Source organism: Belonocnema kinseyi, chromosome 2 (genome assembly GCF_010883055.1).
Source record: "Belonocnema kinseyi isolate 2016_QV_RU_SX_M_011 chromosome 2, B_treatae_v1, whole genome shotgun sequence".
Classification (NCBI taxonomy): domain Eukaryota; kingdom Metazoa; phylum Arthropoda; class Insecta; order Hymenoptera; family Cynipidae; genus Belonocnema; species Belonocnema kinseyi.
The window spans coordinates 71,224,156-71,246,529 of NC_046658.1; the positions used below are offsets into that span (position 1 = coordinate 71,224,156).

At 30.2% G+C, this 22,374-nt stretch overlaps 1 protein-coding gene across 3 annotated transcripts in view; it reads right to left on the minus strand.

Annotated features, from left to right (window-relative positions):
• The window catches only part of LOC117168157 (unconventional myosin-IXb), a 74,779-nt gene that overhangs the window by 45,826 nt on the left and 6,579 nt on the right, over nt 1-22,374 (minus strand). The window contains exon 1 of one of the 3 annotated variants that reach the window (XM_033353586.1): nt 16,354-16,608. The exons of the other annotated variants lie outside the window; for them this stretch is intronic. Within the exon in view, the coding sequence (XP_033209477.1) occupies nt 16,354-16,372 (19 nt within the window). The 5' untranslated portion in view covers nt 16,373-16,608. Of the gene's footprint in view, nt 1-16,353; nt 16,609-22,374 lie in introns of those variants that run through there. 3 annotated transcript variants of the gene reach the window in all.

Here is a 22,374-nt window from a genome sequence, read left to right on the forward strand (position 1 = left end):
AATCGAAAAAAAGGAAATCTCGACAAAAAATGTAGTATTTGATATTTTAACCAAAAAATATTGGAATTTGTATTCAAAAAAGTTGAATTCAACAAAAAGAAAACTATTGCTATTTCGTATAAAATGTAAATATTTAATACCAAGAAAAAAAGAGAAGATATTAATGCTTATTACTGGATTATCGCAGTTTCGCTAAAAGAACACTTGTTTTTAATAATTTTCTATATAACTACACCTAATAGCCACAATTTACGTGCAAAATAATTGGTCTACTTAATCAAATCGACTAAGGCAGTGAAAGAACCGATTATACGGTATCAGTAGTTAAACTTTCCGCCATAGAAAACTGTAATTGATTTGCATTCCAATTCGTAATTATTTAGCGAATCACCTTTATTTACATTCAAGAAACTCATTTCTTATCTTGACGCAAACAGCTGACACGTCAATCAATTTAGTTCTCACTTATAAATTATCAGCCATGTGGTATCCATGAATAGTAAGTAATAATAAAATAAAAGTTTAATTTGAACTTAATTTTTCTGTACTGCCAGAGGGCAGCGACGTGGCCAGGAAAAGTGTGTCTGAAAAATAAAATGACTTAATGTTCAAATTAAAAAACATAAATATTTAAACAATTTTTTAAAAAGTCATATTTTCTTTTGTAACATTTGATACAGTTGCAGTTTTTTAAATGAAATTTTCAACTTTTTGTCTACTATTGACTTAAAGTGTTAATAATCAATGAAGTTTGACAAAAATAATTTTTTAAATAATTAACTTAACAAGCTTTCCTTTGACTTTTTAGTTAGGAAAAAATGTGGACATCAGCATGAAAAGGTCCTTTATGGCGAACGTTTTAACCTAAAAAATGAGTGGACGGGGCACTTTTGAAGTTGGAACTTTGAAAAACCGCTTTTCGAAAAAAACGCATTTAAGTTTGGCGAGAGCCATAAGCGCACATGTTAAAGTTTTTTTTTATTTAACACGAAAGATATTAATTTTCGCTTGCTTTTAGGAAAATTTTCATTTAATATGATTCATATCGAAAATCTGGAAAATGTTTCAAATATATGTTTTATTTTAGAAAAATATATGCACAAAGAAGAAAGAGATTGTTTAAAAAATGATTCTCTCTATTGTTTATTTATTATATGCTTATAAAAAAATCCAAAGAAATCTTAAAAATTTCAGAAAAAAGCCTTAACTTTCTAACATTTATCTAACAGAAGATATTTATAAACAATAATAAATTATTTGCACAATAAGGTTACTATAAAGTTACGTTATTTTTAACTTTTAGGGTAACTTAGTTACTTTTTTTTAGTAACTTGTAACGTAACTTAGTTATGATTTTTGTAGTAACTTGTAACTTAATTTTAGTTGCTTTACAGTTACTTTATGTACTTTGTATTGTCATAATATAATAATAATGATAAATAATTTTATTAGTCTTTTATTAATTAGTTTTATTTTTAAATTAAAAAATTAAGGAAAAGAAAAAAGTAACTTTTTAGGTAACTTGAAGTTACTTTATCTAGTAACTGTAACTAGTTACAGTTGCAAGTAACGTACCTGTAACTAGTCACTTTTTTCATTAAGGAACGTAACTTTAACTATTTACTCAAAAAAAAGTAACTTACCGAACACTGGCCACAACTATCCAGAATTATTATAGGAAAAGATAGTGACAAACAATAATAATTTTTTTAAACAATTATATTTGATAAATTTTCCGCAAAATTCTGGCATTCTTCAAAGAGAATATTATTCAAACTAGCAATAAACTGTGTGGACAATTATATTTGTTAGTTTAAAAAACTATTAACTCATTATAATTGAAAATTGAACAAAAAGTTGAAAAATTGAGAAAAAAGTGCAACTTTCTAGCATTATTCTGAGATAATGGCAATGATAAGAAATTACTTTAAAAATTATTTCTCTTAAATTAAATTTATTAGTGTCACGGTCCAACTGAGAAGTTAAAAACTTTGAAAACCCGCGACTTTTTAAATCTATTCCAAGAGCAAATGGCTAAAAACGATAATAAATTGTTTGAACAATTTATGTAAACTTCTAGTTATCAGTAAAAAGTAGAGTTTTACGTATTAAAAACAATTTATATTGAACCAATCGCAAAAAATCATAATTATATTCATATTCTATGGCTAATTTTACAGAGAAATGCTGAATTTTAAAGTCGATTTACGAAATATTGACGATTCTGAATAAAATTTTCAAAAAGAAACATTGTTTTTCTTTATCATGAGAAATACGTGTTAAACTTCATAGGGCTTGCGGAACCATTTAATATAATTTTTTAATTTATTTTTTGTTGGTATTCAAACAAATATTATGGTGATATGCATGAAAATTCGCCAACAAAAATTTCCAATGTATTTTTAATTTTTTAGATAATTTTAATCCACAATGATGGCCTTCCTAACTTAAGACCCAATAACGAATATCAGCTTTCAGTTAGTTGTTCTGGAATAGGACACAGCCATAGGTACTTTTAATTAAATTTCTGATGTGCTAAAATCTTGTTTTATGGCGTTGGCCTTTGACTTTACTTAATTTTAAATGAGATAATCTACATTTTATTGGCTTCGTTTTCACAAATAACATGAAGAATAGACCCCAGTTTATTCAGGAGTCTTTACTATATATAGTGCCTGTTTCTAATAAGCATTTATGGAAAATAACAGAGCTGTAAAAACATAGACACAAGCTGTTGTAAATAAAATAAAGTTTTCAAGTGTAAATTTCGGGGGGCAGGAGCTTGAGCCCCATAAGCCCCCTTGGATACATCACATTGGCAAATAACAAACATTTATAAATCACAAATATTGGGGGTGGATATGCCCATCAGAAATTAAAATTATTAGATCATTTATGTCATCTGAATATCTATAGTTTTGATGCTGCTGAAGTGGTCGTTAAGTTTTAAATCATTTAATCGAATTTGAATATTCCTGAACCCAATTTTAAGAGATACTATAAAATTTGATTCAATAAAACCATATGCTGCGTATAAAATATCATTATTTGCAATGTACAATTCACGAAACATCTACTAATCGTAATTTTTGTAATTAAGTTGGTGTTATTTCAGGTACAAGTTAACTAGGTTTTTATTGCATAAGCTGTAATTAATTTGTATTAATTATAAATTTCGTTGCAAAAGCCTGAAGTAAAAGTACCTGGGTTAAAATTGGTATTTTATTGAGTGAGATAAACATCGAATTTAAGGAGGATATTATTTCAGTAAATTTACTTTTGATGCAAACCTTACTTTTAGTGAGGTTTGATATTGAACTTCCGTTTATTTTCAATGCTTGCAATATTTATAAAGAAAGGCATCGAAATTTACCGAAATTTGGTTCACTTATCACGGAAAAATATAATTAGGAAATTAATTTTCTAACCACAGCCTATATTTACAATTAGGTATTTTAACTTTAGCCACTGGCTAATTTCACTTCGTTGACTGCTGAGGGGAAAACAAGGATCCAAATGCATGGAATTCGGTCCGTTTTTTTTCTATTTTGCTAATATCTTCGTAATAACTAATTTTTTCTATACAAGTGTATTTTAAAAATAATTTTTATTTTTTAATTACAATTTAATGAAATAAAAATGATGATTATTATTATTAATTACAAAAATATTACAGAAATAAAGTTTTGTTCTATGTATTTGGCCCATTGCTTTCCTCTCAGCTTTCACTGAAGTGAAGTTAGCTGATAGTTCAAGTGAAAATACCTAATGCACATTTTTAAAAACGAGAAATTAAATTTCCAGAACTTTCAGAAATTCCGATTTTTTAGATTGTTTCAAACGTAATTTAAACAACACTGAAAATCATTAATAATACTTATTTGGGTTTAAGATCCTCATAATTCATTGTATACAATCTGTATTGAAAGGGCAAACTTTGTCGGTCTTCGGTAAAAGGTATTTTCAGGTATTCAATTCAGGTAGAAAATTTTTTATCTACGACTTACAAAGTGGACCTTTTAAATATGGATCTATGCACTTCGAGATGTTTAAGTTAGTTTCGTGCCGAAAATCAGATGTTTAAAAAAATAGTTTTTCTATCATTTTATGAATTAAAATAATATTGCTGTTGGTTTTATTTGAAATTTTTTAAAAATATCATCAAAAAACATTATTTTTAATCAAAAAATTTATTCTAAAAATGTTGTTTGCAATTGTTATATTTTCTTACTAATGATTCTAACAAATTAAAAAAATAGTTAAATTTCAATAAAGAAAGTCTGTTTACTTTTTTTCAAAATTGAAAACAGTAGAGTTGAAACGAATAGTTTACCCGAAAAAATAATTCATGGATGATTAACGTTTAACCATTTTTTGCAATGAATAAGAAGCGACGGTAAGAAAACATGCAATTACAAAAAGTATTATTATAATCGTTATTTTTCGTAAGTTTTAACATTTTTTCATTTAAATTAATACTTTTTCTTTCGTAAAAAAATACTGATAAAATCAATTAAATTCTTGAAATCAAAAACAACTTTTTTTTACACACCTTATTTTTGGCACAACTACCTTAAGGTATACTTTCTTGTTAATTAGAAACAAAATCGTGCATTAAGTTGAAACTTTTATCTTCTTTAGAATTGTATATTTTTATTTGCTACCTAATATAGTACACACAAAAAATTTCCTACCATTTTTTCACCTATAGAATATAAAGCTAACATTACTAAACAAACCTGTATATTTACGTTGAAGATAGTTAAAGAATATAGAAATTCAATTACTCATTTTTTAAAATCCGAGAAATCGTCAAGACTGTAATAGTCGTATTTATTCGTTTATAATTTTCATCGTCACAGCGTGCGACAACTTGACGACTTCTCAAGAGATTATGAATGATCGATTGTCGGTCTATCAGTCGATACTTTTGAGACCCCTGGTCTTTTGGGTCGGCTCAAGTGGTGTGGTCCCAATAGAAAGAGAGTAAGGGTGAAAGGGAAGGAGAAAGACCAAAAGGCGAGCCGACGACGAGTAAGGACAGGACGTGCAGACGAATGGAGAAACAGGTATATGGCATACAACTATACAGAGAGCAGGTCCTACTACGAAGAAATTAAAGTAAGCAGGTACCTTGAGGTTGAACGCTGCTTCAAAGAAACAGGTTTTTATCATGGACCTCGAGCTATGCTTCCTTCATGATAACTCTAGACTAGACCCTGGTAATGCAAGATTTATGAATTGAACGGTAGGAAGAGTGGGGATGATAAAAGAAAGAAAAAAAATAAAGAAAAAGGGGAACGAATACGAGAATGCAGAGTACCGAATGTACCCCAGTTTACTTTGTGGCACAGGTAGCCTAAACTCTCATGCTTTAAATTAAGTTAAAAAGACCATTTAAGTGAGATATTTGGCACTCCCACAGTTCTCTTATCCAAGGATTTTCGTCATTTGAAGTTCATTAGTTTAATAAGTAAGCATTTTTTCTCTGAAACTGCTGTTCATATTATTATTAATCAGCTCGAAAATATAGTAATAGAAGACACAATCAAAGTATTTAAACTGTCTACTATTATTGAATGTTGCTTAAAGATACCCATTTCCAACCCCTCCAGGGCTATTATTACGGAAAATATCGTAATAGTAGACAGTACATGAAATATTTTTGGATAAATAAATTCCATGCACACAAAATCAAGTACGAATAGTTAAAAACGAAATTAAATTATTTAATGGTCATCTAAACAAGTCAGGATTCAAAACAAGTTTAAAACTTTCAAATAGATTTTCAAATAATTTTCATTTCAAAGAATTTTGAAACAGAATTCAAACTTAAAGAAATCGAAAAGTAATTTAATTGTAATAAATTGCTTGTAATATGACATAATTGAGTTAAGTATGCCTCAAACAGAAATAGGTACTTCCACATATTCTACAGAACCGTCTAGTTTAATTTTAAATATTCAAGCAAATATAATTTTTCAGATACAATGCAAAAGTTATTTTAATACAAATTAAATTAAATTCACAAAGTAATTTTTCTGTGTATAATGATATATTTATGAAATCAAAGAAAATTTCAAATCTGAGGAATTTCAAACAAATTAAAGGTTTTTAAGGAAAAATATAAACAGCTTTGAATATTCTGGCAAAATTATATTCCCTTGTTTATAATAGAGTATACTGTATCATAAGTACATATTTCGTAGACATCTCTTCTATTGAGTTAAAAAAGATTGATATTTTAGAGTTACAGGCTTTAAGAATGGTTAAAAATTTTTCCTTAAAGTTTATGCCCAGTCATGCGCCTATGCTATTTTAAGTTGAAGCATGAAAATAACCAGTCAAAATATTCAAAATTGGGATTAAAATCTCAATTTTATACCTGCGATGGTTTCTATAGAACAAAAAAAAAATGATTCATCATTGCAAAATTATTTTTTTATCACATATGAAAATATTTTCAACACTTTCTATACTGTACACTAGGGCATACAGAAAAAAATAAGGCCCTTTATTCGTAGTTCTAATAAGGATGAACATTTACTTTTGTAAGTCAACAACACTCCCCTAAAGTTGTATAAACAAAAAAATCTGTCGTCTCATCGTAGATGTAGTAAAAAAGCACTAAAAGCGTCAAGTCTTCTTATTTGAAGAATAAAAAAATTTTCTTATGAGATCCAAATTACCCAAAAAATAAGTTGGAGCAATAGAATTTATTCCTCTATACTCTATAGCCTATAACAATACTTTCTTTAAAATATTTGTACCCTGCCTCAACAATCTTAAAATGTAAGAAAAAAAATCTTGAAAAGTACATTTTTTCGCTGGTTTCTTAGAGTTATGAAAATTAACTCTAACTTATCGCCCATTAAATTTGTGATATATATGTTATCAGGAATGTATTTTTAATAACTTGTAACAATAATATATGAAGAAAGTTGACATTAAAATTTTTTTTTTTTACTTTTCATGACAAGAAAATATTTTAAAGTGGCATATTGTTTTTTTTTCAGGATAGAATGAATTTGGAGTGTCTAAAATCAATTAAAAATTATTTCCAGTATACCTAAATTTGTATATATAGAGTAAGAAAATTTTTTTATTGCGTTGAGCATAAGCGTCCTTAAAATTTAATTAGGTACTTTCACTTAATCACCCGATAAATTTATTTCGTCGCGTGCTGGCGTAAAAACAATAAACCAAATGCATGGAACGAATTCTTATTTTGTTAATATCTTCGTAAAAATAGTTTTTTTTTCATTATGAGAATGTTTAGAAATTAGTTTTTATTTTACAATAACTATACAATGAGATTATAAAATGATAATTATTAATATTTATTACGGAGACATTATGAAAATAAAGTTTAGTCCCATGTATTTGGTGCCATTGTTTACCTCTCAACATTCGACGATCTGATGTTACGTGACGATCAATTTAAATTACCTAACGAAAAATTTATAAATTTTTTTCCTAAAATGAGTTTCTTGCTATACAGACTTAAATCTATACACAATAGAAAATATTTTTACTCCATTCAAACAAGGCATTTTTTCATCGTAAAATAAAAAGAAATATTTCAGTTTCAAATATTTTCTTATATCGAAACCAATACAGATTATTTTAATGTCAAAGTTCTTCATATATATTATTATTGTGGAAATATACTAAAAATACATTTCTAATAATATATACACTCAACTCCTGTAATATGGCCGCTCATTCGTCAATAGTCAATAGCGCCCGCTACATGAGCGTCTACCCCCGAGACCGGCATTATTGCGCAAGATGAGTGTATCACAAATTTCTAGTGAAATAGTCGAAAAACTTGATATATGTCTAAGAGAAGAACAAAAATTCAATTTTAATGAGTTTTAAAGTTTTCAGTTATTAAGACAGGGTCAAATATATTTCAATGACATTTCAAAACAAAATGGTTTGGTCTTTGAATAATAAAGAGGGTGTCGCTTTGAATTCTTTTGAGCTATACTACTAAATATACTATACTTAATTTTATTTATGTCAGAGCCAATGTGTCTGTTTTCTTAGTGGATATTGCAAAATTAGTGTAAATTTCAAATTTTTCCTAAATATTAGGTAATATCCAAAAGAATCAACATTTTGTAATGTTCTTAGGCTCATTTTTAAGCTATTTTTCTACAGTATCGCAACAGTTTATGATCACATATCTTAAAAAATTTTTAACACAGAGCAAAGACTTAAAGTTACAACAAAAAAGTTGAAAACATTTAAAAACATCTAACCTGCAGGTAAATTGGCATAAAAATTAAATAAGTACATATGTATTCTGAGGGACTTTTATAGAAACGTCACGGTTATATACACAGAAAAAACTGGGGGTTCAGTACAGTTGCGGCTGAAATAAAAGTTTGTATCATTTAGAATTTAAGCTCTAATAGGTACCTGTGGAGAGCCAAAAGGGTTCGTTTAGATTTAGAGCGCTCTTGAAAAGAAAATGGTGGCTCAGTCACAAACTAAACGCTGGCAAAGTAGGGCTGGTAAGTTAGGGATCGATTTAAAGTTATCGACCGATTACTTGAGACGAAAAGTTTCTTGTATATAAATATGTTTTTATATTGACAACTTTGCAACATAACTTGTAAATGATATTTATCAAGATTTATCAATATTTTGTGATTTAATTATCTTCATTAGATTATGTCCATCAGAGTTCGATTACATTAGTGCTTTAAGGTAAAAATTATGCCATTAATTAAACAAAATTACAATTGGTATACTTTATAACACCAACTAAGTTATCATTTAGAGCTTATTTATCATTTTGGTTTCCTTTTCAGCAAGCTTTAGAACGTTAAAAAATGTTTATGATTCCGAATATTAATTAAAATTTAAGAAAAACTTTATATTTACACTATTTTTACAGTATCTACTCAAGAAATAGACAAATGGGCTTCATTCTGGGCTCAATTTATACAGAATTTTGAGAGCATTCAACCCTTATAAGAGAAGAATTTGTAGCTATGGCATCATTAAAATTATAAGAAGTTAATCTATCATTAAAAAATGAGGTGACCGTATATAATTATGACCGGTAGAGTATCTATGCAGATTTTGTATACGATCTACTGTACAATTTTTATTCAATAATTTCTTATTTTTTAGGAGCCTTAGAGTAAGGGGAGGGGGTCATCGCCGACCGGTGGGGCAAAGGTGACGTTTCTTATATCATCGCTATACAGATGTTTAATGCAAAGCAGAACCAAAATTGTTAAATAATAGCGATGATATAAGAAAAGTCACCCTTGACCCACCAGTTTTTAAATTTTTTCTACCATTTCTGTGAATCTAAAATTCGAAATCCTTAATTTTCGACAGACACCCCTAAAAGGATATATGAGGAGGTGAAAAGCAAAAGCGCATAAGTCACAAAATGGAGAAAATTGAGTTAGGGTTATGTTTTATGAATTTTTTCATCAAATTATATCGCTTAGAATATTCAAAATCGAGCTAAACATCACGTGAACATCACGTGAACATCACGTCTGTGACTAACTTAATATTGTCGATAATGTGACTTGCACGCTTTTGCTTTTCACCTCCTCAGATATTTAAACTTCCTAAACTTTAAACTAATCTATCTATAGCCTAAAAATCTAAAAATGAAAACACTGTAGCGGAAGTAGCGTGACCTTACAGACTCCTCATTTAGATGAAATCAATTGAGTTAAACGATCTCTAGGAAATCTAACAAGGTAGGGCCGGCGAAGTGTGATGACGATGATTTGAAATGGTCAGCGAAAGGAGTCAAGGCGAAGCAAAGGACACCTGGGGTTCTACCGCATGATATGATAAATTCCAGACACACTGTCAAATTTACGCGGCATCGGATCGCGTTAGAGGCTCTAAACATAACGCTCTCTCAACGCCTACAGGTTATATTACACTTTATAGTCTAGTATACTACAGGGTACAGACAATATATACGGACCTACTAAACTTCACCTGAGCGAAATCCCATAAAAGATAAAAGTTTCCTTTCAGATTTCTCTTTTAGGGTTACAAAGCGATTTATATTATCTTTATGCTTTTATGATTTTCAAAATATTTCTGCAAATTCTAAGAAAAATTCGAAAGGCAAATATCAGTAGTTTATGGGATTGTAGAATGCAGATTAAAAATATATATGTGTGTGTGTGTGTGTGTGTTTAAAAAATATTTAGTTCTGTCGCATTGTTTTTTAAATTCATATGGAAATAACATAGGCAAAATCAAATATTTTTCTGCTGGCGAGTAGAACCTATTATTGTATTTTGGAACATTCTACTCTAATATATCTAAAACTATTTGAAATGTAACAATTTCCCTAGAAAAATTTTCCAGCGAACAATTTTTCAAACACCTTGTTTACTTATTTACAGTATTAAAAAAATAATCCTAATTTGACAGGAATCTGATGTTTGAAGTGTTGAAATTTATATGAACAAAAGAGAAGTACTCTATTTGGAAATATATAGTCCTTTAAGCTTCAAACTTTGAATACAATGCAACATACAAAGTTTAATCTCATGAAAACTGTGAACAAAGCGCAACATTCTATTCTCCTTGCAATTTTTCGAAATTCTTCCGGAGTTTCTATTCTTGTGATCGCGGATTTTCACCGAACTGAATAATGCCAAACATTTCTATTATATTCCTTTTTCAGACCATAAAGCCAAATCCATTTGGTGTAAGCATGCCTTACTCGGTTTTACAAGGTGGTATAAGGGGGGTGTGGGGTGGGAGGGGAGGGGTAGACTTTTAGATTATTCTACAATTTCTGTGTTATTTTGCTTAATAACACATTTGTTCTGCAACAAAGCTCCGATCCAGGTCGCGGATCTATCTCTCTAGCAAGCACCCTAGTTGAAGAGCTTCACAAAGTCATTAAATAATGCGCTCCACTCAGCCCATTAGTATTCAAGGTTTAAAGTTCAGACGTCACAAACTCTTTTGAAGCTCTTCATCATGCATTACTTAAACTATTTGTCATCATACTTTTCTGTCCTGATATAAATCTTTAGCTTCCTTTGCGTCCATACATTTCCTCAGGCATGCTTTTGTGTTTCTATGGCTTTTTATATCTATTCGAATTCGTCTTGCCAAACATTGTTTTCTCTATACCACATTTTTAAGAATTTAATCATTAGTGACTTTGCCCATTAGCATTTTACTGCATACATTGCCCAGAAATTGCATGACAAAACCGCGTTAACTTTGCTCTTCTTCTTTTGTTGGTAGATCTAGGTCTCAATACAGCACAGTGGGTGCCAGTATAGAATTATATATATCGCAAAAAAAGTATTGCTTGAAATCCGTATTTCCGGTGTCTGGTTATGTTGTTATATCCTATCAGGATCACCAGTGATTTTTTTAAAATTTTGTAGATATCAGATATCATTTTTAGCAAACACAGAAATGGCTGAAAAAAATATCGCGAAATTTTTAAATGTACAATCTTTCATAGCAAATGATAATATAAAATCGTATGTCAGAGAAAATAATTTTTGATCAAGTTCTAATTTTTTTAAATATCAACAAGAATTGTATTCTGTTAAGCCTATTGGAGTCAAGCTCTAACCTTAACATTTAATTGATTAATTTTACGCAATAAATACTAGCATTAAATATTTCTTAAATACCAAGCAGTACTTCTTTTTAAAATAAAAATGTGTATAAGGAGAAAAAAATTGTTTACTTTAATAACTTTTGTGAAAGAATGTTCAAGTTAGTTGAGGTTACTATTCGAAAATTTCGTTTTACACAAAAAATAATTAAAATAAACGCGTTTTTCACTCTGCATGCATACTTCTATTTCAAAAAAGTAGTACTGTCTTGTATCTAAAAATTATACAATTCTTGTATTTTTTTTAGTAAAATGAGGTGACTCAATTTGTAAGTTAGAAATTGATTCCAACAGCCCAAATGGTATGCTTATTTCAAAACTTTTAAAAATATCTTTCACAAATGTTTACTTGTTTTGTTTAGAAAATCTTATCGTAACTTTTCTAAGTAAACACATAAATAATTATCCTAAAAAAAAAACATTTTCAATTAAAATTTCTTTAACATTTTTAACATTTTTATGGCTGCCGAATCTGATAAATAAAAATATTGAAAAATGAAGGGTCATCCTAATAGGATACTATAGCTTTTCCACATTACACAAATAAGAATTTTTTAAAATACATCGTTTTTTTCATTACGCCCTATTTCGTAACGTGGCTAATTCTTGAACAATGTGAAAAAGTAACATTTGTACATCGCTACACATGCGCTTTCCATTGAAAATTACAGACAAATTACAAGAATTTTGACGCGTGTACGTACAGTGCACACTAATCCTAAGGAAGAAATAAAGAAATCGAACATATAACCGTCGTGAAACAAGCTAAGTCAACGTAAAACTTTACAGTTTGAACAACTTTTTTCACTCGTCCTCCTCGTACTTTCCCCATAAGATTGAGGAAGGATTAGTAACTAGCAATGGATAACGATAGAAGTTTGTTTTTATAGATTTTCAAATCGAACGTTTTCTGCCATTGTTACAAAGAGTGTCTGTCGTATGTCACAAATTCGGAAAGTGCAGTTCTCACTCTCGTAAATTTTTATCACTTCCCGAATGCCCAATTTCCGTACTTGTTACACAATATATTATTTTCGTGTTTTGTCAAGATTTTTTACGCATTTAGTATAGTAAATCCAAATTATCTAGTTTATGGATCATTACCTTTTATATGACATTTCTAATCTTTCTTTTTACAGAAATGAATCAATCGCAGAATATAATCCTTCCAGAAAATCCAGTTTGCTTGCAGAATATCACAATAATAATCCTTTGACAGGTAACTTGATCTGTAATCCAGCAACGTTTGGAGTTCCACCCCGATCAACGAGAATAGGTTAAAATAATTTGATATCACAATATCACGTTATGAGGAGTCTTGATGTGTAAAAAGGGGCAAAAAGTAATTGCGTCATTTATATGCAGCCTCGTACCTTACCTATATAAGGAAGCTTTTTTGCTCGTGTCGGCACGGAGTACGACTACAACTACAGGGTCATCGTTTTCAAGCATGTGTAGGGGTTGGGGATTGAGGGAAAGAGATGCTCGCGGGATTAACCTGCATCTGATTAGACCCTGAGGTTGAGACTACTCCAGGAGACCTTTGTATTCGTATTGGTGAAGCAGAGGCGAGTTTTCAGGCAAGTCTTTAAAAAGTCCAAAGCAAGAAATAAGAAGATCGACACGGAGAAGGATCGTCCAGGATCATGTACGCTTGAGGTATAGCATCTATGGACTATGAGACTAGTTTTGACTTTGGATTGCTTTGGCTTTAGTTTAACTTTCTCAGGGACTGATGTCCTCCGCTTCTCAGAATATCAGCACATTCTCTAGTCCCCCGTCATCGGGCTTCTTCAGGGATAATTTAATGGCCTCTAAAACTCTAACTCGAACCAGTGGAATCGTTTTTAACGCCCAGGCGTCACCCTTTCGACCAATTTTATTCTTCGATTTCTGATCCCTTGGTTCCGCTCTGCCTTGAGAAATCACTGTAACTATTCAGCAGGTCAGCATCATAAAGTCTAAAGGTGATTATTTCTATGGTCGTCTGATTTACGTGTTTAATAATTTATTGATCTTAGAAATTATAGTTTAGACCGATTCCGTCTATAATCCGGTTCGATAATGTTTTTTACGTTCTGGTTCTAATTCTTTGGTACTGTCTTTAATTCGGTTCAACAACTAAACCTATACACCGCAAGTGCAATGTTGTTGTATCTCCGAGAATTCGGTACATTTATAAAAGTTGTCAACGAATTTAAAAAATATATATTTATGGCATTTATTTGCTGAAATATGTATAATAATTTCAAATTTTAATGGAATCTCAGGCGAATAAAAAAGCTTATTTTATTTATTGTATAATTAATTCTAATCATCAGTTTTTTTAAGTTTTAAAAACTTTTTCCGAAAAACTTCCTTTATCCAAAAAATGTATACAAACCTTTACAGGAAAATAAAAGAGTAAAAGATAAGCATCTAGCTATTGCGGACAATTAAGGCCTGATTCGACGTCTAATTATAAGATTAATATTAAGATGCTAAAGGAGAATTTCCCCTCTGCATTTCTTGATGAATAAGACATGAAATGCCATACATTGTATAAAGCAATAAACAATTTGCATTAATTATTATTTTACACCTGATAGGATTTTGTTTAAAGATCAAGATTGATGGGGTAAATCAGCTAATCAGTAATGCATATATATTAATGATAAACTGTTTTCAAATTTTATTTCTATATCAAGAGGATTTGGTTTAAAAAATATGCAATTCTTTAAATTATCATTTTGGAAGCGGAATTGAAGGTTTGCAGTACAGAAATAGATAACCAAAAATTTTTTCGAAAATGGGCTTTTGTCAAAAAAATTCTCCAAATATCAAATACGTGTTGTGTCAAAAGTAATTTTTCAAAAGCTCATTTTTGTCTAACATCGTATCTTTTTTTCTTAATCTTTTCATCACCAACTTCCCCTTCCTAAAATTTTTTAAATACGATAAAATACTTCTTTTTTCAAGGGAAAAGTCCTTAAATATAAATATTTTCAATTTTTTTAGCGCCAAATTACCAATCAAATTCCAAACTAAAATTTGAGATCTTCATTTTTCACAAAGAGCCACTTTAATCAAGTTTATTTACTTAACTTTTTGCCTTGCGAACAGAAGCGTTATTTCATAAAAACGTTATCGTTTATTTATTAAGAAATATATAACGTTATTCTTTTTGCAGAACTTTCAACGAAAAATCGTCTGTCACAGTGCGAAACGAACACACTAAATCTTTATTTTGCCGAAACAGAATAATTTTTTTGGGTGGAAACTTATTTATTCTTATTCAGCCTCCCATTATCAGGGGAGTATGTTTTTATTACTATTAAAATTTTTTAAATTGATCTTTCGTCACGGTCTAAAGACGATTTTTTAAAACCACAACATTTGAACCTTTAAATTCTTGAATGATTTACTCAGAATTGGTTAACCAATTTAGCAACTCAATGTCTCGGGAGTAAGATTTCATATCTTGTATCAACTGAAAATTGCACTTTTTATCGTAATTCGCAACCAACCCTGTTGCAATTTTAGGGTCTTGTCATTTTGAGATTGTAAACTTCCACATTCCCTTTCGCGGAACTGGATAACTTTTTTATCACATACTTTTTTGCCTAAATTTAGAATCTACAAAATTCAAATTTTGTTGGTTATCTAGTTATGTATTGCAACCCATCAATTATGTTTTAAAAAACGAAGATTTCTGTGATGATAATTTTTAAAAAGCTACACATTTCACCATTTCAAACTGTTTACTACACTTAGGGTAAAGAAATTTATCAAGAATATTAAATTCACAAACCCAAGGCAAATAAAATTAAAATATAATGGAAATAAAATGCATTATTTTTACTGACCTGCAAAATAAGAAAACCGTTAACTACAAATCAGAGTCAAACAGAGATATAGGCGCAAATGTGTTTTTCGTAAATCAAGAAAGAAAGAGCGAGTCTTTAAACAAATGACGACGCACTGTATTTATATTATAGAATAGGGATCGTCCACAAATTACGTAAGACGTTTTTCTTTTGTTTGAATAAAGACGAGCATAAAATTGCTGTGAAGTTGAGAAGGACACAACGATATAAACAAAAGAAAAACATCTTAAGTAATTTGTGGACGATCCCATATATATAGTTACAGGTTTTGTTTTACTGTATTGCTAGAAATTTTGCAGATGCGGGTAAACTAAATTAGTTTATTAAAACCTGAATTGTCATTATTTTATTATAAATCATAAAACGTATATAAGAGGGAGTTTTGCAAGATCGTAAATATATGAACATCTAAACTTTCATGAAAAATGTATTTACCGGTTTTCTTGTTTTGCACGTCAGTATAGCGAAATAAAATTTTAAACATAAGCGAAACAAAATAGAAACAAGTATATTTTCCATGATTGCCTTGCAAGACATATTTCTTTTTATAATAATTAACGCCTGTTAACTTTGTTCCCTTTAAGCGAACACATTATCATGTATATTATCCCGTTATAGTATGTAATTAAATTGAGTTCCAAATGAAATTCAATAAAACAGAAAAGTATTTAGATACTACATTTCAACTTTTTTAAATTAGGAATGACTATATACATTAAAAAGTTTTCGAATTATACCGTTAGAAATCATTACCGAGCAATGCTCATTTTCTAAATAAATTTTGACTTCTAATTACTTTTTTATCAAATTAGGAATTATATTGTAAAAACGGGTACATACCTCTCTTAAAAAGGAACATATGGCAATCATCAAACTTATTAACCTATCAACACTCTTCAAGTCTTCATTTCATCTATCAGAAAGCCCCATGTCCATTTTAAACCAGAATTTAAATATAGATCCTAAACACTGTCATTTCAAAACCGATATTTTTTCCCTCGCGAAAAAATGAAAGAACACCCGATAATCCAGATTTGCAACGGAATAACATTGTAGCGAGCTTCAGGGAACTAGAGAAGACACGCGAAGAAATTGAGCGGCACGATTATTGGAAAATATACACAAGTATGTAACTTGTGGATCAGACCAGTACTCCTTTCGTATCTAACGTACGCGGATATAAATATATGCAAGTTATAAACATATATATATGCTTCTTATGTGAACATATCTATAGTTGTATTTGTGCAGGAATATCCAAGCAACAAGCTGGCGGATGCTGCCATAGGCCGTTGCCCCGCATAAATCCCACCGTAGAGGACTGCAAGATGCAACTCTGGTATTACAACTACTTTGAAATAGACATACCAATAAACTCTCTTTCTACTCTTTTGTCATTTAGCACATTTTCTTTTAAAAATAAAAAGTGTCAAACTCGTCCCGTTTCAAATTGGGCTCGATTTTGTAGAAGGCAAACTTGTGTTTTCAAAATTGGTTGTTATGTTTGTTACAGAAATAAAAGAAAAACAAACAACTTGTTAAATAGTTTTAAACAGTTGTGTAAGTATTATTTAAATTAAGATTTCAGTTTTTTAAATCAATAGTTATTTTAACACCGAAGAGGTTTTACGTTTATGATAACAAATAGTATAAAACCGAACTGACTAATTTCAAATTTAAATCCTCTTTACGAACACATAAAAACGTCACTTTTTCCCTTTTAATTTATTGAAGGAGAAAAGAAATGTCTCAAAGTTTTATCATATTTTTGTAACATAAAATCGGAACATATCATCATTTGACCAAAAAAATGGTTCAACTTAATTTCCATTCGCGAAACCGATTGAAAAAAAAACGTTTATTAGAACTAATGAACTTGCTCACCTCCCTTATTGTTAAACAACATAAAAGAAACAATAAACGATATTATGACAGCAACTGTACAGAACAATTAATGTTTCTGATGAAGATCATTGTTGGATTATAATATAATCTGGGGAGTGGACGATAAATGAAAACAAATAATTTCGTGAAACACCAGTATCACCTTAAACAAATTACACTGCAATTTATAATAATCATTTGCATTGTTATATGAAATTATTTTCCATTGAACACCCTGCCGGTCGTACGTGTCATTATGCGTCACGGACCATACATTATTTCCTCTTGCTATGCATATTAATCAGTAAATTAGTATTAGCATTATCAGTTTCGTGTTATCGTGACTCGATATTTCAGAAGGATGCAAATTTTCTTCCCCGTCTGTCAGTTCCGCATTCGAGAATCGAAACTCCTAAGTAATGAAAATGTAAAATATTTCTTTGATAAGAGGCCATACATAGGGTAAGGGGGGGGGGGGGCGCATCAGCCAGTGGGGCAAAGGTGATATTCCTTATAGCATGGCTATTATTTAACAATTTTAGTTATACTTTGCATCCAATAAATCTATTTTATCAGAGAGATACTGTTACTGACTAAAATCTTGAAAATTGACGTTGCAAAAGAAAAATTATACAGAAAACAATTTTTACCACGAAAAAATGGAAGTTTCGCTGACAGAAATATAAAATTTTCAACATTAATGACAATACTTACAGTATAAAAACTTGATAGCTTGATAGATAAAACATTATCACACAATCTAATTATATTAATTAGACGTAATTTAAGTCCAAAATATATTAAATCTCATAAATAAGTGAGGCCTGGCCAGGGGGGCAGGCCCGACGAAAATAATATTTGCAATTGCTTGCTATCTTGTGGGCTACATGGAAGAAACTATTAAATATTATTATTATTAATCCGGTCGCTATGCAGATTTTTTTATTGGTACGGTAGAAACATTGCATAAAGTCCGTTTTTAGTAGAACACTGAAAAAAATGGTTAGTTAGGCCAACTATTTAGTTAGTGAGATATCGTACTGCTAGTTTATTATTTGATACTGCTATTTTATTAGTGGGTACACCAATTCCATTAGTTGACGTTACTATTCAGTTAGTATCAGTAACTAAGTAAATGGTTGTCCCAACTAATAAAAAAACCAGTACCATATCTTACAAACTAAATAGTTTGCCCAAATAACCATTTTTTTAGTGAATGTCAACGAATAAGAGGTTATATTACAGTTATCTCTATTTTTATTTAAAATAACTTATTCATCTTGTTGGATACATTTAAAGGTAATTTCTCCAGTACATAAAATACTACAGAAGCAAACCATCACATTTTCTCATCTTAAAATGTTTTGATTTTCATAAAAAGTTGCAGTCGGCTTTGCCCGCAGGTAAGGGGCCAATTCGATGAAATACAGCTTGTTAGAAATAATCAAATTACCAAATCATTGTTTTTTCCATGTGATTAATACTTATAGAAATATGATATAAAATAATGTAGAACTCAAAATGAGAAAAAATGGATCAATTCAACATCTCATTAACTTTAAAAAATCATTGACTGTTCACTGGTTGGCGCTGCCCACCCTTACCCTAATTTATGTGAAGTTTTGTCCTGAAATTTTAAACTGAGTAAACCACTTTCCGAGTCCGTTAGTTTTACATCCCTCTCCCCTACATCCATCTTACGTAATTTTTGCCAACTAAATTGTTGTCGTAATTATAATATAACGATTCGGGGGTGGCAGGGTTAGCAAAATCTTACTGTTTCTATAAATTAACAAATTAATTCAACTTTCCATCAAGCAGTTGAATTTTAACAAAAATAGATGATTGAACAAAAAATGTAATATTTTATATTTTAACCAAGAAAAGATTCTAATTTATAATAAAAAATAGTTGAATTTAACCAAAAAAGACGAAATTCCTACAAATCAGTTCAATTTTCATCCCGGAAATAGGTCTTTTTAACAAAAAAGTTCATTGTCAAACTAAAATAAAAATTTTCATTTAAAATAAGTTTTAACCTACAAAAGACTTAAATTCTCAACTAAGACAAGTTAAATGTCAAACAAACAGTTGGACTTTTTTTAAATTAAATTTTATTATTATTTAATTAAATTTATTGGGTTAATTATCTACCAAAAAGAAGAATTTTTAAATAAAATTCCTGAATTTTCAACCATATAGTTGAAGTTTCAACGAAATAGTTTATTTTTCGACAAAATAAATTAATTTTTAAGTAAATTGATGTATCTTTAAATTAAAAAATTAATTTGTAAGAAAGTGCACTGAAACTCTTCTATAATGCCGATTTTGGGGCTGTCGGTGGGTGGGAAATAACTCATTATAGCCGGCTCCGCTTTTGTTTGTTAACGCCTGAGTGCGTGCCTGAGTGACAACTGCAGATTCCGCAAATCCCGCGCAGCTCCTATTACACCTACAGTGGCGCGGCGTCAATTCTCAGAAGGGCTATAGAAGGGAGGGCTATTGAAGAGTTTCACTGTAGTTCAAGTTTCGACGAAATATTTGAATTTTGTTACCAAACATGTTGAATTTCCTATACGAAAATACGATTTTTCTACAAAACAGTTGAATTTTCAACCCGAAAAATGTAAATAGTTTAATTTTTAAACAGACAGTTTCACTTTCAACCTATATAAATAAGTTTTCAAAACAAAAAAAATGTTCAACAAAATAGTAAAATGTGCAATAACCAATTTTTTATTCAACAAAAAACATGCAATAAAAATGTTGAATTTTCAAGCCGACGACAAGCTTTCAACAATCCGTTTTAACTTTTAACAAAAAAAGGACCAAATCGGAGCAAGCCTCTCATAGGTAGAGGGGATAAAAAATACCTTATGTAATTTGTGGATGACTCCTTATTCGTTTATTTAATTATTTATTATTATTATGTGAATTTATTATTATCACATTTAATATTAATACATACTAATATCACTAAAGGGGGTTTTGGCCTCTTTTTTAAGCGTCGACTTTCACCTGTTTCCAGGACGAGGTCGACGTTAGGAATAATTTGAGCAAAAATGCCCAATTATTCTTTTAATATCCTTTATTTCAATGCATTCTTTAAAGTTTTTAAATATTCAATAATTTTTTTGATAAAATCATTATTTCGCTAAAAATATTATTTTAAATGTTGCTGACTTGATTCAGTGTTAGCGTCTGGTAGACACAGCAGGAGAAGTGGTAGGAAAAACGTAAACTTTAAATTACAATAATAACTCCAGAAGCAAGTCGACTCTGTTCAGTAGTTGTAAGTGAAGGAATCAGGGCCTCCGCAACGTCTTCGAACTAAAATTTACAGAGTGAACCTTGACTCTCATCTATTGGTCAGAGTTATCTTGCTTCTGGAATTACTATTGTCATCGAAAGTTGACTCTTTTGCCACTTTTGCTGATGTTCCTTCCACGTGCCAAGATTGAATAAGTTCAGAAATATTAAAAAATTATAGTTCTTGCCTAAAAGCTATTTTATCATCAATTTAATTATTGAACTGCACTATCATCAGAAGACTACGCATTTGGGGACATTTAACGGCTTCCTATCTTTATTTGTTTTCAAGATAAATTATTTGTAAATAAATCCTCGTAAAAAGTAAATTATTGAACATCTTAGAATTTTGAAAAATGTATTGCATTAAGGAATGTTGAAAGAATATCGGAGAATTTTTTCAAATATTTCCTAACGTCGAATTCATTCTGGGGACAGGTAAAAGTCGAGGTTTCAAAAAGCATGATGAAAAGCACATTTGTTTGGGATGTTTTGCTCTCCTACTGTCGACGAAAATCTGTGAGGATAAATTGATCATATTGTTGAATTTGGCACACTCTGAGCTTTCATATTATTTTGATTAAACAATTCAGAGATATTTTTTTGAGTGAGTTGCAATCTAAAGAAGTAAGCTAACCTGACTTTTGGCCCCAACTTTAGGTACTACCAATATTATTAGGTAAACCATAAGTAATACTGTTACAAGAAACACTAGACTGCGCTGAAAAACAGCTGTTTACAATAAGACCTGTTTAAATGTTCTCTTCAGCAATTCGCAGACTTTAAAATATCTTTAGTAAGAAATGTCTTTGACGGCATAATGTAAGCGAGCATAGTAAAATCGTTGATCTTATCCCAAATTCCACCAAGCAACTAATTAACCAAAAGGCTACGTAATTCATACACAGCACCTAAGAAAGGAAGATTTATGAAATTATATGTGGGCGTCCGCGTAAAAAGGGCCCTTATGGTCGGTATGGAGTTATGTATAGGGGCATATAACCGGATAAATTTCCGGAATTTTATAGGCAAAAATAAGCCTTCTAACTTAAGAAATGAGTCACCGGGGTATTTTTGAAGCTGTAACTTCAATAAACTGTTTCTTCAGAAAAACGCATTTAAACTCGGTGAATGCCATAAGAACCCATGTTATATTTTTTCTTCGAACATAAAGTATACCTATTTACGCCCCGAGTAAAAATGCTTCGATTTGAGTTCGACTTGGTTATGTTTTGAGTTCGTTTCCAAGACATCGATGCCTGGCTGCGTCTCAAAACTGAGTCGAGACATAGGCCTTCGCCTTACTTTTATGGCCACGACAGGTAAAACAGCGTTTACTTGTCTTAAGACGAGCCTTGTCTTGTCTAAGACGACGTTTACTTGACTCAAGACGAGCCTTGTCTTGGCTGAGATTATCGAACCTTTTTTGACTCATAAATGAGATTAAAATTGATGAATTAAAAATTTGTAATGATTAAATTATTTATTTTCTATTTAAAAATTCAGAATCAGTGGGTCTGGACGAGTATAACCCTTAAAAATTTTCTTTAAAAAAATTAACATTTTAACTTTCTAGAAGAATCTCCTAAGTCGTTAGAAATACGAAAAAGCAAACAACATTTTCGGTATCATCGTCCAACAAGTATAATACAAATAACAATCCGTAAA